General features: G+C 42.9%; 1 protein-coding gene across 1 annotated transcript in view; it reads left to right on the top strand.

The window, feature by feature from the left end:
* LOC137883498 (lipoma HMGIC fusion partner-like) overlaps positions 1-15292 on the top strand; it is a 40419-nt gene that overhangs the window by 22767 nt on the left and 2360 nt on the right. Inside the window, exon 3 of the mRNA XM_068725033.1 lies at positions 13300-13398. Coding sequence (XP_068581134.1) covers positions 13300-13398 — 99 coding nt within the window. The remainder of the gene's footprint in view (positions 1-13299; positions 13399-15292) is intronic.

The following is a 15292-nucleotide window of genomic DNA, read 5'->3' as shown; positions in this document are numbered from 1 at the left end:
CTCTGTTTGATAATTCTCTCACAATTTCAAATCATTGTCAGACGTAGGAAGTGATGACATAAGGATTTGTATTTGGAGCTGCAGGTCAAATTGATAACGAGCTGGGTGGAAGAAACACACACGACTGACAGTCCAGCAGCGAGAGGAGAGTTAAGCCAAACTCTATTGGGTTTGTGCACCGTGGCCGTATGCAATATTTTTCTCCTCGCCAGTGATTTATTATTGTGAGGCTTTCATGCAGGACAGGTTTTTTGGTGTTTTTCATTAAACTGGCTGGAGTGTGTAAGTGCTTCCCTGAGGAATGATTCATCACCGTTTTTTTCCGGGACGCGACCAAAGCTCGCCTCCCTAACTTATGAACCACTGGAGCAGCCGGAAGAGTTTTTTACCAGGTGCCGCACCACCACTGGCTTATGCTGTTCATTCATCTCAACATTGATTTTAATAGTTGTGGAGGTGGGGGTGTGGTTGCTACCTTTGAAGGATGGATGGTTTACGGGCTACAAAGTCTGATCTCGTTTATATATTTTTTTTCCCCCAGCTTACAAGGACAAACACTATATTATAACGCAGCACAACAACACTCCCTCCTGGGTGATGAATTGTGGGTGATTGTCTTTGGGGACAATCAAGCAAAAAGTCACACTCACATTTACCGTGTTCTCCGGCACGGTGCGGATCTTTGCATGCTGGCAACAACACCGCATGTGCAAATAAAGAACCTAACGCAGAGCCCCACAACTGCTGTCTGCCTGTGATCATCAGATCAGCCGCTGAGTAAGGACATGGTGACCTTCAGGTTTGGGGGATGGGGCGTTTTTTTTGTTTGTTTTTTTATTTCTGTAGGGACTTACCCAGTGGGCTGAACTCAGCCTCTCCTCCATCAAGAGTTCCCATGTTCCCAGACACCAGCGATTGTGTCTTAATGAATTCACTGAATGCTAATCAGGCAGCCTAAGTCCAGGGGGTGGGGCAGGGTTTAACACGGACATGGTCCTCTATTAATATGCAGAGGAATTTTCTTCCCCCCACCCACCCCTGCCGTCATCACATTCCTTCTGATTTAGTGAAAAATGAAATTTCTTGCCTTTTAAGCTGTGTCTTTTTCGCCTAGTCGGCGTTGTGTTGCTGTCCTGCTTCATCTGCCTGTTAATGCGCTTGTTTGCCTCATTATGGAGTCGTGACAATTCTGTTTTGATTGCGCTTGTCTCCCGGGGATACCCTGTGATTGTTTCGTCCTCACTGGCTTCAAATCGCTCCAATTCAGTGTGCGTACACTTCGCCGCCGAACCCCTGTTTGTATAAATCTTTCAGCACCACTGGCCAGGGGTTATATCCTCTAGCATTAATCAAGACTCAACGGACTCCTAATCTTTTATCCGAGTCCTGTTAGCCCCACGGACAAACACTTTATGGCTCAATCCATCAGACTGACTAGCTCTGAAATGTCCAGCGGTACATTCACAACAGCCCCCGTCAGGCTGTTCAGTCACTGCGAGGCTACAGTAACGGTGCTACAGTAATCAACATTCAAGAAGAAGAAAAAAAAAGGTTCATCCATGAGGATAAAGAGTTTGCACATGCAATGACCTGTGATCTCGGACTATTCAGTCCGTAATTTGAGAGCAGGAACAAGTCCCTCTCAGAGCCACATGCACTCGAAGTGATTCAATCAGGAGCCGCATTGTGGCCGGGCTCTCATGACAGTGAATGGGAGCCTTTGTGGACACATGACATCACACCGCAGGCGAACTTTTCTGCCTCATCACCGAGAGCTCTTTAACGGCGCAAAGTTAATTTGGCTGCGAAGTTTCACAGCTTCGTCCCACAAAGTTGATCTCTAATCACCGTCAGCGCAGCAGACCGGAGTTTTATCTCATTTTAAGCTTCTGAAGAAGAGCCGTTCATGTTCATGAATACTGATGGAACTTTGCAAAGCTCTATTTGCAGGAAACTGATATAACCTGAGGTGGGGGAAGTGATTTGTATAATTGTGGGAGATCCTAGATGGTTTTAATCCCGATGTGAGTCTGCCACAGCCGTAGTTTAAGCAAAAAAAAAATCACCTGAAGACAGAGGTCCCCGGGTAATACGTCCTAATCGCACGCACATTGATTTTGTTCTTGGCTTCAAAGGGTGTCTTTCTCTTTTAGAGGCAAAAATGTTGCACTTCAAAAAAACACTTGAGCTAGTAGTGGAAACTGTGGAACTTGGTTGGGAATGCTTTTGGGAGGCAATTTGAAGTGTAGCTTTGCATAGTGACGAACTTTAAAAAAAAAAAAAAAAAAAAGGTTTCACTTTACAGACTTTTTTATCCAACGTTTCATTTCCTGGTGCTCATGCTTTGAGGTATGGTGCTAATTGATGAATTACATGAACATACTGTGCTATTAGTCCCGTGTGTATTGAGCGTGAGACAATAGGAGTGGAAACGCACTCTAACCAGCCTGGCTGCAGGACGAAAACCACTGGTGCTTGAATAGCACTGTTCCTTTCTGCAGATATATATTTTTTTTCTCTCTCTTTGAAACATCTCAGTGAGAGGCAGTTTTGCAAAGGACTCGGGGAACTATTGATTTTCATTCGTCCTTGCTCCCATGCTATAATCTCTGGATTCATGCCAGCCGCTGACTCGCATGACATGAATCCCTGCAGCTTGATTGAAGCCATGTGTTTGTGCGAGGCTGGAGTGTAATAGAGGTGTAAAGTCTGAGTTGTTTGAAGCCAAGTCAAAAGAAACCAAGGCACCATCCTGTTTTAGTTAAAAAAAAAAGAAAAAAGAAAAAAAGTTCTCATTTTATTAGAAACACATCATGCAGGATAACTGCCCCGTTCTGCATTCTGCATTACATCGTGGTTTTCCCACATTGTCCAAAGTGGACACAGGAGTGAATAATTACAATGCTGGTTGTTTTTCTGTATTCTCTGTAATTACCCATATAAACTGCTTCATTTTCTGCCCACTAACCCCTTTTGGTTCACATTTGTCTGGCTTCATATACTGATCCAGCTGGTTTTATTTCTTCACCTTCAATGTTTTTGACTTAGGTTGCCTCTGGACTTAACCGACAAAAATACAAACTGTTCATCAAGATGAAGATTTAATGTCTAAACAAGAAGCAAGTCATCACACTTAACCAGTGCCCTGACCAAGTGGTAAAAATACTCGTCGGTTTGGAAAAAACCCTGAGGCGCTCATGTTTTACCAAACCAGGAATTTGTACCACCATGGACAAATAAACAAATGATGCTGTCATGTATCTTTTCCACACAATCAGCGAAATGACAGTTTTATTCTCGATGTTATTTTATTACGCGTGGGTTCAAAGGACTCTGTTAAGAAGACAAGGATTCAGCATCACGAACGTTTATCTCAACATAACAGCAGCCGCTTCTGTTTACCTCATTTCTTTTTACTAGCCTGTCAGAGATGGCATGGCAACATAAAAAGGGAAGACAATGGTAAATCTTCATATGAAATGGAATTGGTAGCCTTTTCTTGACGTCTGTTTAGTTTCAATCTGCTGAATCGTCGGGGCAGAAATAGCTTTTCATCCTCGGGCGGACAGAATAAACCAGATATTATGTGATTATGTAGGATCACAATACCAATTCAATATCATACAAAACATCAAGAGCACACGCAGCCTGGCACAACCTGATCTGTGCCTCTCCGTTGTATTGCCCTATTGTATTGCTCACAGATTACTTGACATGTTACATAATGTGCTCTCATTTCCACTGTTCTCCTCTTCCTCGTGGGCTCTCAAATGTCACGATAACAGCATGTGATGAGAGAGGAGCCAATTTCAGCTTCACCATATGATATGTATCTTTCTACATATATGCAAAAGTAAGAAGAACTCTAAACCGGGGACGCCTTCATGATTTTCAACGGTTTCAGAAATGTCTGGAAACGTCCACCTTAAAGAATATTTTGACATTTCTTGCAGCGGGTTTCGATGAGAAGATTCACACTCTCGGGTCTCTAAGTACAGAGCTATTGTACAGGCATACAGTTAGCTTAGCTTAGCATAAAGAAGACGAAAAACAGCTAGCCGATTGTTTCTAACACTGACATCCTCCGACTAAAACCCTTTTTTGTATGGATTAAACAAACAAGGTAAAACATGTGTGTAAAACATCAGTGAGTTTCGAATGTGCTGGGGGGTAGATTGTGTTATCTTTGGACAGAACTAGGCTAGATGTTTCTCCCTTTTACTAATCTTTGTATTCATATTCATAGCTTCATATTCACTGTACAGAAATAAGACTGGTATTGATTTTCTCATCTAACTCTCAGCAAGAAAGCAAATAGGCTCATTTCCCCAAATTACCAACATTCAAATCATAAAAAATGCAAAATGTACTTCTAATGTTGGTAAAAAAAAAATCTACTACTTTAGATTTGCTGCTTTGTTTTGAGTGTTGTAGTGTCTCAGGTTATATCCTGGTGGTATTACAACCTTTCCAGCGCTTTAGAATGAGAACGGCTTTCACAGCACACCCACACAATGAAACTCTGGGAGCAGAAGTGACCTGTTAGTTTAGGGAATGATTGATTTCTGGGAGTTTGGGAAGTAAACTCGCTCCCCAGGGGTAATAAGCTTGCCTGCTGTGTGTCCCAGAAGACTTGCATAGAATGCATAGCGCCGGCGCTTTAAACACACGCTATGGAGTACTTTGTACACTTGGCAGTGGGAGTCAGTATTTCCTCGATCCCTGAAGCGTTGCATTGTCTTTTGAAAGGAGGCTCTTTGTGTTTGCAGTATGGAGCCGCTCACATGATGAGCCCAGTGCTGTCAGAGAGGTATTTTGATGTCTGCCAGCATCTGTGTGCGAGATACTAAAACATTCATCGCATATTTGGATGCTATTAAGAGGAATATTAAAGTGTAGATCGCGGTGTCTTTGATTTCCCCTCTTCTCCCAGAAGGCCTTGTGTTGGCATGTTAGCCGCTCATTGTAAACTGTAATTAAAGCAGGAACGCATCGCTGTAGATGTACGCTGACTTTTGGACACGTGGCCAGCCGTCATGCTTTTCTGTCAGTGGGAGGAGGAGGAGGAGGTGCTGCTCAACACATCAGACATGACCCAGTTAGAAGAGCTGCACTTGTAGGACCACATAAAGTGGATCCTACCCTGAGGAGGATTTGGCTTTGTTCTCCTTACACTTTTTCCTCTTCACTCACCTCTCTGATGGATTGAACAGCCCTCACTTTTTACAATGGAATTCCAGACGAGCATGCTGATTTGTATAACAGTCTGTAGAAAGTGCTCACATTTCCTTTCAAGCATGTTTTTTCAACTTACTTAGATTTTTTCTAAATGAGTGAAACTTCCAGTAAATGAGGCTGAAAAACGGTTGTCCAGAATCTACTGTAAGTTGGCTTTGACTCCATCTTTGTCATGTGCAAGTAAAGTAGCTTATTGTCCCCGCCCTGCCACCAAGCCTCACAATGATAATGAGTCATTCAAATATTGCAAGATATTGCAAATGCTAATCTTCCCCCTGACTTGAGTGAAAAAAAAAAATAAGGCAGCAAATTAACACCAGTGCGGCAGTCAGGTGGTCTTGACAAGGCAGAATTTCTCAGTTAGCCTACTGACATACATGAGCTCATTGTTTCTGCTGTTTTGCACAGGAGTGGCGACATTTACAAGAGAAAGGCGAAATTCTTTTGGAAAAGCAAGAGCAGGAATTTCTCTCAGATCCTGCTGAATTCTTTCCCTCGTTTTTTTTTTTTGTTTTTTTTTCCTGCCTCTTATTTGACTTCTGCTCGTAACTGAAAGGAGGGGGAAGAATGTCCAATCTGCAACATGAGATCAGAGGAGCCATGGTTGAGGTCACAGGGAGGCGTGGGTTTGTAGCTGGAAAGAGTGAGACATACAGAAAATATCTGCGCCCTCGTGCGAAGAGCTCATTCTCCCCACACGTCCAGAAGACGTTGTCTTTTTGTCTATTTGCTACATATTTAGCCCCCCCCCCCACCCACCCTCTAGTTTCATCTTTATGCAATGTGCTGTGCTCCTGAGCTGAACGCTGTCGTTGTTTTGGGTTCTTTTCCTGCCTAATAATCGCCCACTGCTTCATGAACCAGAAGTTCATTTTGCTCAAGTAATTGCTGTGTTTTATTAATTACCGGTCGTAGCCGGAAACTGTGTGACAAATGAACGGTGTGATTAGATAAGGCCGGCTCCTGACAGAATTCCTGTAGCGAAAGCACTGAAACAGATCAATACAACACAAGCTGCTCTTTCCGCCCGGGGGCCAGGGAAGGTGACTGATGGGTGGACACGGAATGAAATACGGCCGCGTTACAGGAGAGTGGCACAAGCCAACACACCAGCAACATACTGCACATCACTTTGTCAGATTGCATATTCCCAAGGAGCAGCTCAATGTAATATTTAACATAATCTCACCTCTGACAGTAACTATAACCTTTCCACATTCTGAACTTTTAAGTGCTGCACAATGAATTAATCAATATTAATAGCGTTCACGATTTTGGATTCCTACAATTACATGAACATGATGGATTGGATATTGACATTTGAAATGTGTGCTCCGCTCATAGAAAACATTGAGATTGAGGCGTGTTGGCTTCACTTTTGGGGAGCTTTCATGCCGCTGTGGGCGCACTCTGCAGCGGCAGCCTGTGACAAACTTTCCTTGAATGTTGTTTCAGTCCAGAGGAGAAGTATAATTTACGGGCAGAAATGAAAATGCACCGACATTCAGGTGAAGAATAACCTTATTTTAAGTCATATATTGATGCAAAGATTTGTACTTGAACAGGAAGGTAACACAACATGAGTCAAAGCAGTGCTCTTTATTTGCATGGGAAAGTGCAATAAAAACATTTTGTCCCTAAAATCTATGAGTAATCGTGATAAATCATTGTGATCTCAATATTGATCAAATTCTCTAATCTAATTGTGATTATAATTTTGGCAATAATCATGCAGCCCTAAAGCGAGGTTCCTCTTTGCAGTTTTACAAACTGGGATGGTGGTCCAAGTGCATTGCATCACGTCATGTTTTCCAGTTTGCTCTGCTGCTCTCCTGTGCTGCAGTGTTGAACACCCCCGCCCAATAACAATCGGCAGCAATGCTAGCAGTGCCTGAACGCACCTGGATTTAGTATCGCCTCCTCAGCTAGTTAGCTAGCCTCTCCAAAGCGTGCACGAAACAATTGCAATAAAAGCAGAAATAAAGACAATAGCTTAAGTCCCTGGAGTGAAAAAAGTCTTAATAGGAGATCTATATAGTAAGAGAGAAATTCTTCTTTAGAGCCAATTTACATTCTTGGGGGGGGGTTTAATATTCTTAACCCAAACCCTGACATAGCAAAACTTCACAAAAATGTGAACTTGATGGACCACAACACTACGCCCAGTGTGCTGATGGCTGTTTAAAACAGTTCAGTTTGTTATTAATTAGGCCCAGAGGGGAACTGACAATACAGATAAAATAAGATGCAATGACAAAACGGCAAGTGAAAAACACGACGGTCTGTCTGCAGGGTGACATGGAAATAGTAGCATGCAGGTCTCACAAGAACATGACATGAACAATGCGTCTTGTTAAGTCCTTTGAAGGCTGCTTGGAATAAAGGGACTGTTTGTAAGTGTCTGACCTTTTCTCGGGCCGGCGGTAGCAGATTCCAGAGGGAAGAGGCAGAAATTGGTCACGGAGAGGATGGTCACACTCTGAATGAATAGTCAGAGCATGGTGTGGAGTGGGTTTGTCACAGAGCCCTGCTCTTACCGGCCTGGTCAGTAATACAGTTTTACTGTGTTTGATATTCAACGGACTCAACTGAAGACCGCAAGACTGGAAGATCTAATGTGTGGGTCACCTATCACACAGTGGGAAACGTATCTGGAAATTTCACAGTTGGGCGGGAACATCGTTCAACCAGAAAAACATCTTCACCGTGAACACGCCTCTCATTCAACTGGATGATTGAGGTATAATCTCATGGGGAGGGCTGTGCAGAAAAACCACAGCAGTTTAGAAAACTAATACTGATAAAAAAACAAGAACAATATTGGCTGAATAATGCTTGAATGCCAGCCACAGGCTGCAGCGAGTATTCATATGCATCACTTTGCACATCACATATCACACGCACTCCACATACTCTTTAAATACCTCCTCTCCTCTGTAATCCCCCCCCCCCACCCACCCACCCCTCATCCTCCATCTCTCAGAGCTCCAGAACTAACGGTTCAACTGAATCTCCAGATGCCCATCTCGCTCACATGAAAACACCAAGCTTCGACGGCGAAAAATGCTCACATAGGAGTAAGCCCGTTTGAAAACGACTGCAGTGATCCGACTTGAATGACAAAGAGAAGCAGAACATGGCAAGAAAAGCAGGAATGCGAGCTGTACGTGCTGATGTGTGCCTTGTGTTTCAAGTGAAGGGAGAACAAAAAAAAAAAAAAAAAAAAACAGGCCTCGACATGCAGGGATGACAGATCGGTCACATGGGCTGTTTGGGCTGAAGTGACACCGTGGGACTCAGTCAGAACCTGTCGCTTCCTCTAATTAAATCTCAGATTAACATAAACATGTTTACAATTTCATATTAAATATACTTTATTTATCCATCAATTGCATGCGAGGAACCATATAACGTGTGATAAATGCACAAAATGTCTTTTATTAGTATTAGCAAGTAGGGGTTTAATACTACAGCAAACACTCCAACCTGTTTACAGCGCGGCAGTGAATAATAATTCAAACTGAGCAAAGATCTTTAAAATGTAGGTTCATAACTCCAACTACCCATTTAGTATTCCTTGTGATATCAACACGTTTCTGTAAAACCTTCCCAGGTGTGGGTCTCTCTTTCAGCTGATCGTCCAATCCCAAAAGGGAATGTCTTACATTAAGCCGGCCCATTCAGGCACATCCCCGCTCAAATTCCCCCGGCCACCAAATTTCTCTCCAGCTTAGCGGCGGCCCTTTCTCCCTGTCCTCTTTGGCCTTCTGAATGATAACCTTGAATGGTATTGTCTCGGGGCGGGTAAAGAAATGCCTTGCTTCTTGACAGAGAGCAGGAAAGCTTGACAAAGGGCATCAGCACTCCCTAAATCAGAGAATGTGGGGGATATGAAAAGGGGGCAGTTTTTCATTCAGGTAAAAAGCGTCGACAGAAAAAGGACGGGGGGGAACAATGGAGCGGCTCCGATGGAACAAAGCACTTCTCTGTGTGCTTTTTAAAGCCATTTCAAAAGTGAGCTCAACTACGATGATGAAATCCGAGGCAACGGTGCGCAGAAGAAAGTTCACTGTGTTGGAGCAGATTCCATGGATTGAAAACATGATATGTGGGATTGATTGTAGTTGGTTGAGTCCATTCATCTGAACTATATCCCAGTTCATAGAATAACCCTTCAGAGGAGCTATTAAGCCTGAGATAGTCGTCGTCCTGGAGATCAATTGAAACTCAATATGTGAATAAGTTGTCTGGCCTCTTAGATTCTGCGCTGCACGCGCTCTCTGACCCTCTTCCTCTGCAGCTCCTCTGCCAGAGAAGATCATCAGCATCAGCTGGCTGCCATAGCAACTGAAACAAGACTCCAGGAAAAAGGTTTCACAAACAGCGGCTGTGGGCAGAAAGCAGCGAAGTAAACAAACAAACCTCCCAGGCCGGTGTTGATAGAGCGCCACTTTAACCTCTGCCGATCTCCCAGAAAGATCGGGGGCATCTTTAGGTTTGACCCGAGGGCGCGGGCGATGCCGACAAAGGGAAACTCGTTGTTTTGATTCTTAACAACATCCGTGGAAGGCACGCGACGGCAGTTTTCGCTCTCTTCTGTCCGACTGTTCCACAGTGTGATGTAGTCGCTGTATACTGCCTGCAGTAACAGCCTTGTTGTGACTTGTTTCACTACAATCCTCATGGCAGCTTAAGTGGAGTCCTGCAATGATTTCATCATGATGCGGCCATCTGCTCGCAGAAAAGTGGAGTCGCTCGTTGAAGTTGATCATGTTGTCTGCAGGAGAAGAGAGAACCTCTCTGATGTTTGAGTAAAGCGAAGGAATTTTTAAAAAAAAAAAACACACATTTGTGGAAGCCAATGTGGGTGTTTTCATTTTGGCCATTTGCACTTCACTGTTTTTCGTTTTACATAACATCCAAGAGTTTTATTCGTCAATTTCCAATTGCAGTGTTCTCATTTAACTTGTTTTTGCTCTTCTCTATTTTCAGCTACAGTGAAACATTTTTTTTCCCCAAGAGGATCATTTTTTTTGTTATCTTATGAAGTCTAGCATGTGATTTAGTGCTTGTGATTGTAGCGTGTCCGCTAGCAGTGGTTTTCAAGTCGAGAGGCCAGGACACCAGATTTAGGTCAATGCATTTTGGGGTTGGGAAACAAAAACACATTACATGATACAAGTGTCTTCACACTGTGACGGGAGGTCAGGAGAAGGCCTTGGTTTAAGAGGTCAAAAGCCAAAAAGGTTGAGAAGCGCTGCCGTAGCTGACAACCACACGCTAAATGACACAAATCCCCAAACTGATTGTTTGTGCAGATCGGGATGCATCTGTGTCAGCTCAGGAAATGAGGAGGACACGAAGTATCCGTCTCCAACAGCACGCATGGAGAATCAGAGCCCGGGGTAGCTGCCTCTCACAGGTCCACACTTCTCTCGAGCAGCTTGCCTCATAAACATTGTGTGAAAGAACGTTTTCCATTCTTGGTAAATCTGTCTCCCACATCCCAGTCACCAGCCTTCCCACCTCTGGTTCTCAGTAACCCACATAGTGAGTGTGGAGGATGGGATTTGACGGAATTAACTATAGTGACACGAAAAAGAAAAAAAAATCAAATAAAGAAAAAGCCAAAAGAGAAATGTAGGGCTATGTATGATACGGTATTGAATTACACCTTGGCGGTGTGTTTATATATATTTTTTTAATCTGCTCCCACAGTGAAAGTGTTACGCAGTATCTGTCTCCGCAGTGTCATGGTAACATGCGAGTGCTCGCATTGATTTCACCCACTGCAGTGTCGCAGGCTCAGTGAGTCTATCCCCAAAAACAACAGAAAAGACTGGCAGTTCACCCAGAAACCTTTGATTCTTTTTTTTTTTGTGGTTACACAATGGAACTGAGTCCTTTGTTTTTGTTGTGGCAGTGATTTCCCTCCTGTCTGTATAGTCTTAGATTTTCAGCGTTCCATGACATCATCATCATAATCATCATCTTCGGACCTGATGTGGAAACTATTCGCTGAAGTCTTTCCTTCCCCCGTTCTTCTCTCCGAGGTGTCTGCTACAGAGCAGCAGCTCTTCATGGTTTTCATCATTTTAACTAATGGGTTAATCAAAGAATGACTGCGAATCCCCATGAATCTATCTTGATTTTGTCAAATGGAAATATTAGTTTGCAGAGTAGAATAACAATGTCTTTGGAAAACAAAGCCACATTCTGCCCTGCGTTATTTTTTTTCCCCCCTCCCGTGTGCTGCAAGGAAATTAAATTTGATTGCATGCTGCTGTATCTCTCTGCATTACACTTGAAAGGGAATTTTTGATTTGGTTAAATATTAATCATGAATACATTATCATGCTCACATGCTTTACAGTCTTTACTGTTACAAATTTGACTGAAAACATTATATAACTTAGAATATTTTTTAAAGACTGTGTGTGTGTGTGTGTGTGTGTGTGTGTGTGTGTGTGTGTGTGTGTGTGTGTGTGTGTGTGCTCCCGAAACGCATTTCTGCACCTTGTAGAATAGTGTTTTTATGTTGGTCAGCGGTCCACAGCGGCTGCTTCCACAAGGACTTACATCAAATGCCCCCGTGTTACTTAAAGGTTGTAATTTTGGGTCTGAAGCAGAAACTCCCCTGAAGTTTTCTCAAGGGGCTGAAGAAGAAACGGCAGAGTTGTTACGTTTGACATTCCCTGGATCCTCTCTGATCCTGAGCTGCAGCGACAGACTTGGTCAGAACCTTTTTTTTTCTTTTCTTTATCCCCTCATGCTCATCAACATGCCAGAGTTTCACCGAATTGATTTTCTACCACAGGTGCCATAATCAGTCTATTTTCTCCCCTGAAGCGAGCGGAGGACATTTGCCGTCCTTCTGGCCGCTGCCGGGGAAAAACACAGATGTCTTTTTCACTTTTCCAACTCCACCTCTGATGTTGGCCACTTTGTCTGGCCCATCTGCATTAGCATATGGATTAATTCCTGCTTGTTATCTTGGCCTATATGTAATGAGTCAGTCCTGGATGGCAGGGCTAATCAGGTTGGAAGGCAGAGCTTCTTTTTTTTTTTGCCTTCTCTTCCTCTGCTGCCATCCTCACATCCCCAAACTGATAGCGGGGTAGACACATCGGAGGGGATTAAGCTAATGTGATGGCAGAGTCACCTACAGGGTAATTTCAAGAGACAGGCCTTGACATCCGGGGAATAACTTGTCAAGACCCGGCTGTAGGCTAATATTGTGGATATTAATCCTTAATGTAAATGGCCTTGACTAGATTTTACTCTTGTCTCTGTGTGCAGCTTTAAGCGCAGTCATAAGTCTCTTTAATCACTGACATAAAGCAGTCCCTCAAGGATTTTCCAGAGTTTTACAGTAATTATTGCACACCAAAAAGATGCTTGTTTTTTTTTTTTTTCCCCGCTGTTGCCTCTGTGAGAAATTGCCAAGCTATTTGCATATGTTCCTTGTTCATTTGCAGCGGTTTTTTTATGAGCTGCTGGCAGAGGAGTGCTTTATTTCGTCGCGGTAAAACATGATGGAGTGTTAAAAATCACAATCCGTGTCATTTTACAAAGGGATTTGAGGCTTGTTAGGTAAAACTGTTGGAACGGGTCAAAGCTGCTGCTGCACCCCCCCCCCCCCCCCCCCATCAGTATCTGCTGGAAACGGTTGATAAGGTGATAGCAGACATCACTCTATGTGAGAGATCAGCAGCTCGTTGTTTTTGTTGTCTTTTTAATCATTTTAATTAAAACATAAACCAAAGAAGGAGGGAGGATCCACACGAAACCCGCGTTTTTAATTAATAAACAGCACACTGCTTTGCATTTTTCCTCCTCATTAAAGAAAAGATTCTCAAATTATGAAAACCCACTTAGGCGAGGTCTCGCGAAAAAAGCCCAGCAATGCAGACCTTCCTCAAGGAGCTGAGTGAGCACCTTGATGGGGAGAGTTTGTCCTTGCTGTCTTGTCGGCCCCCAGTCTTATTTCGCTGATCAGTCAGGTTGGTGAGATTCCTTCATCACTGACGGACTCTCTCTCTCTCTTTCTCTCATCCTCAGGTCTGCTCATAGGATCTGGCTGTGCACTCTATCCACTGGGATGGGACAGTGAGGAAGTGCAGCAGACCTGCAACAACAGCTCAGACCAGTTTCAACTAGGTGAGATGTCCAGACACACACACACACACACACACACACACAGCTACAGCCCACACACCGATGCTTCAACCATGACTGTGTACATTTGTCTGTCCCAGAACTGATAACTGATTTTGTGGATGAAAAGGCTGAAAACTGAGAAGACTTTTATTTCTGGATGGTAAAAAGTCAACAAGACCTCCAGCTGCTGTCGATTTCTGCAGAGTTTCAAAGCTCTAAATATGTGTCGAGAATAAAGCAGATTGGTGCTCTGTATTCAGCTGGCATATTCAGGACTATCTCATAGATAGACAATAATATGCTACTGTATCAGACGCTAGGCAGGTGGAGGGGTTATTCAGTCTGCAGCTGCTTTTTTTTTTATTTGATGCTAATCAAATAGCATTTGATCCTCTACTTAACGGAGAAAAATCACTTGGTGTGATTGTAATGTTTTAATTAAATGTCAAAGGTACATTTTTTGATAGAGCTGTTGAGACCCTTACTTGTGTAATCAGGTACGCATAGATTTGCTTTCTCTTTCAATTATCATCAACGTCCACCATGCCAGAGTTTCTGTCACTTCTATTTTTTTTTCTTTTCTTTTTTTTTTTTAAAGAAGTTAGACCTATTTCTACTTTCTGCCTCACACGTTAAGATACGCAGAGCTTCTGTGTGCTCATTCAACCGGGTAACTGCTGAGCGAAAAAAGTGCAGCTTGTTACAAAACAACTAGTTAAAAGAATATCCCACCACCACCACCAAATGACCATTTTTATATCAATTACTCATCCAGCGTTACTTTGAATTATTTAAGAGAATGTTGTTTTTCCTCACGTGCCTCCACGGTGAATAGAGAATCTAAAAAAAGGAGAAAAGTCTTGATGAATTGAAGATGCATGTGTTCAGGAAGTAGTGAGCATAAAACTGGATAAATGAGACTTGGATTATACTGCACAAGTTGTGTTAGAGGCCCCCATTTGCTTCAATACATCAAGCCTTTTCTCCGTTTTCTTTTTTTTATTATTATCTGTTCACCATGGAGGCATGCGAGAAAAACTGTGTTGTCTACAAGAATTCACGGTAACGGGGTGAGTAACTGACATACAAATGGTCACTTTGTGGGGGAGGTATTCCGTGAAGTCCCACTAGTGTCCCCAGTGGGGTGTGAAATCCAATCATTAGTTTTTACTGTCAATCTCACTATATGCTTCTCAAGGACAAGTTATGACTTGTCAGAGCATCACTAGTCAATGAATATTTGTTTCATGACAATCAAAAAATAAAAACATCACCAACAAGGCAAACACAACAATTATTAGTAATATTAGTTTTCAGTTACTTGTAGATACACACAGATTGAAGCTGCCAATATGTGAGCAGATGGATGTGATGCAACATTCAAATCCAATTCTGTCCGATTTAAATTCCCAAACATGTCATCTTCATTACTGGAGTTTCAGACCATGTCATCAGAAGTAGCGGTGTTGGATGTCAGGTTGCAATCGTCCTCTTTGAAGGAACAGGCTCTTCTCAGTACATGGGAATTATTGTTAACAGGTGCGTTTGCTTCAGCGCGTTGTTAAGCTGCAACGTAGTTGTTTCAGCTTCACTGCTGTCTTGTTTCATGACAAGACTGACATGTTCTGCCGCGAGAAGCAGCGGATTTCACACAAAGCGGTGCCAGAACGCTGACTCGTTCATTAATCATGAATAGAGCAGTCGGTACTTTAGTAATTCAAAGATAGCTTTGAGTGTTGCTGCAGCCAGGACACGTTAATTGCATGCATGTTAAATATGGAGAAGAAGAAGAAGAAAAAAAAGTTGGGGAAATGATCACACTTATGTCCACAGAATGAATGCGTGAAAGATCCAAGTCATTGCTTTGACCTGGCATGTTTTCAAATGGAATACT

Source organism: Cebidichthys violaceus, unplaced genomic scaffold (genome assembly GCF_023349555.1).
Source record: "Cebidichthys violaceus isolate CVI_PGR_0920_01 unplaced genomic scaffold, fCebVio1.0.p SCAF_1, whole genome shotgun sequence".
Classification (NCBI taxonomy): Eukaryota; Metazoa; Chordata; class Actinopteri; order Perciformes; family Stichaeidae; genus Cebidichthys; species Cebidichthys violaceus.
Note: the sequence above shows the minus strand (reverse complement) of the source record. Positions and strands in the feature narration are given on the sequence as shown.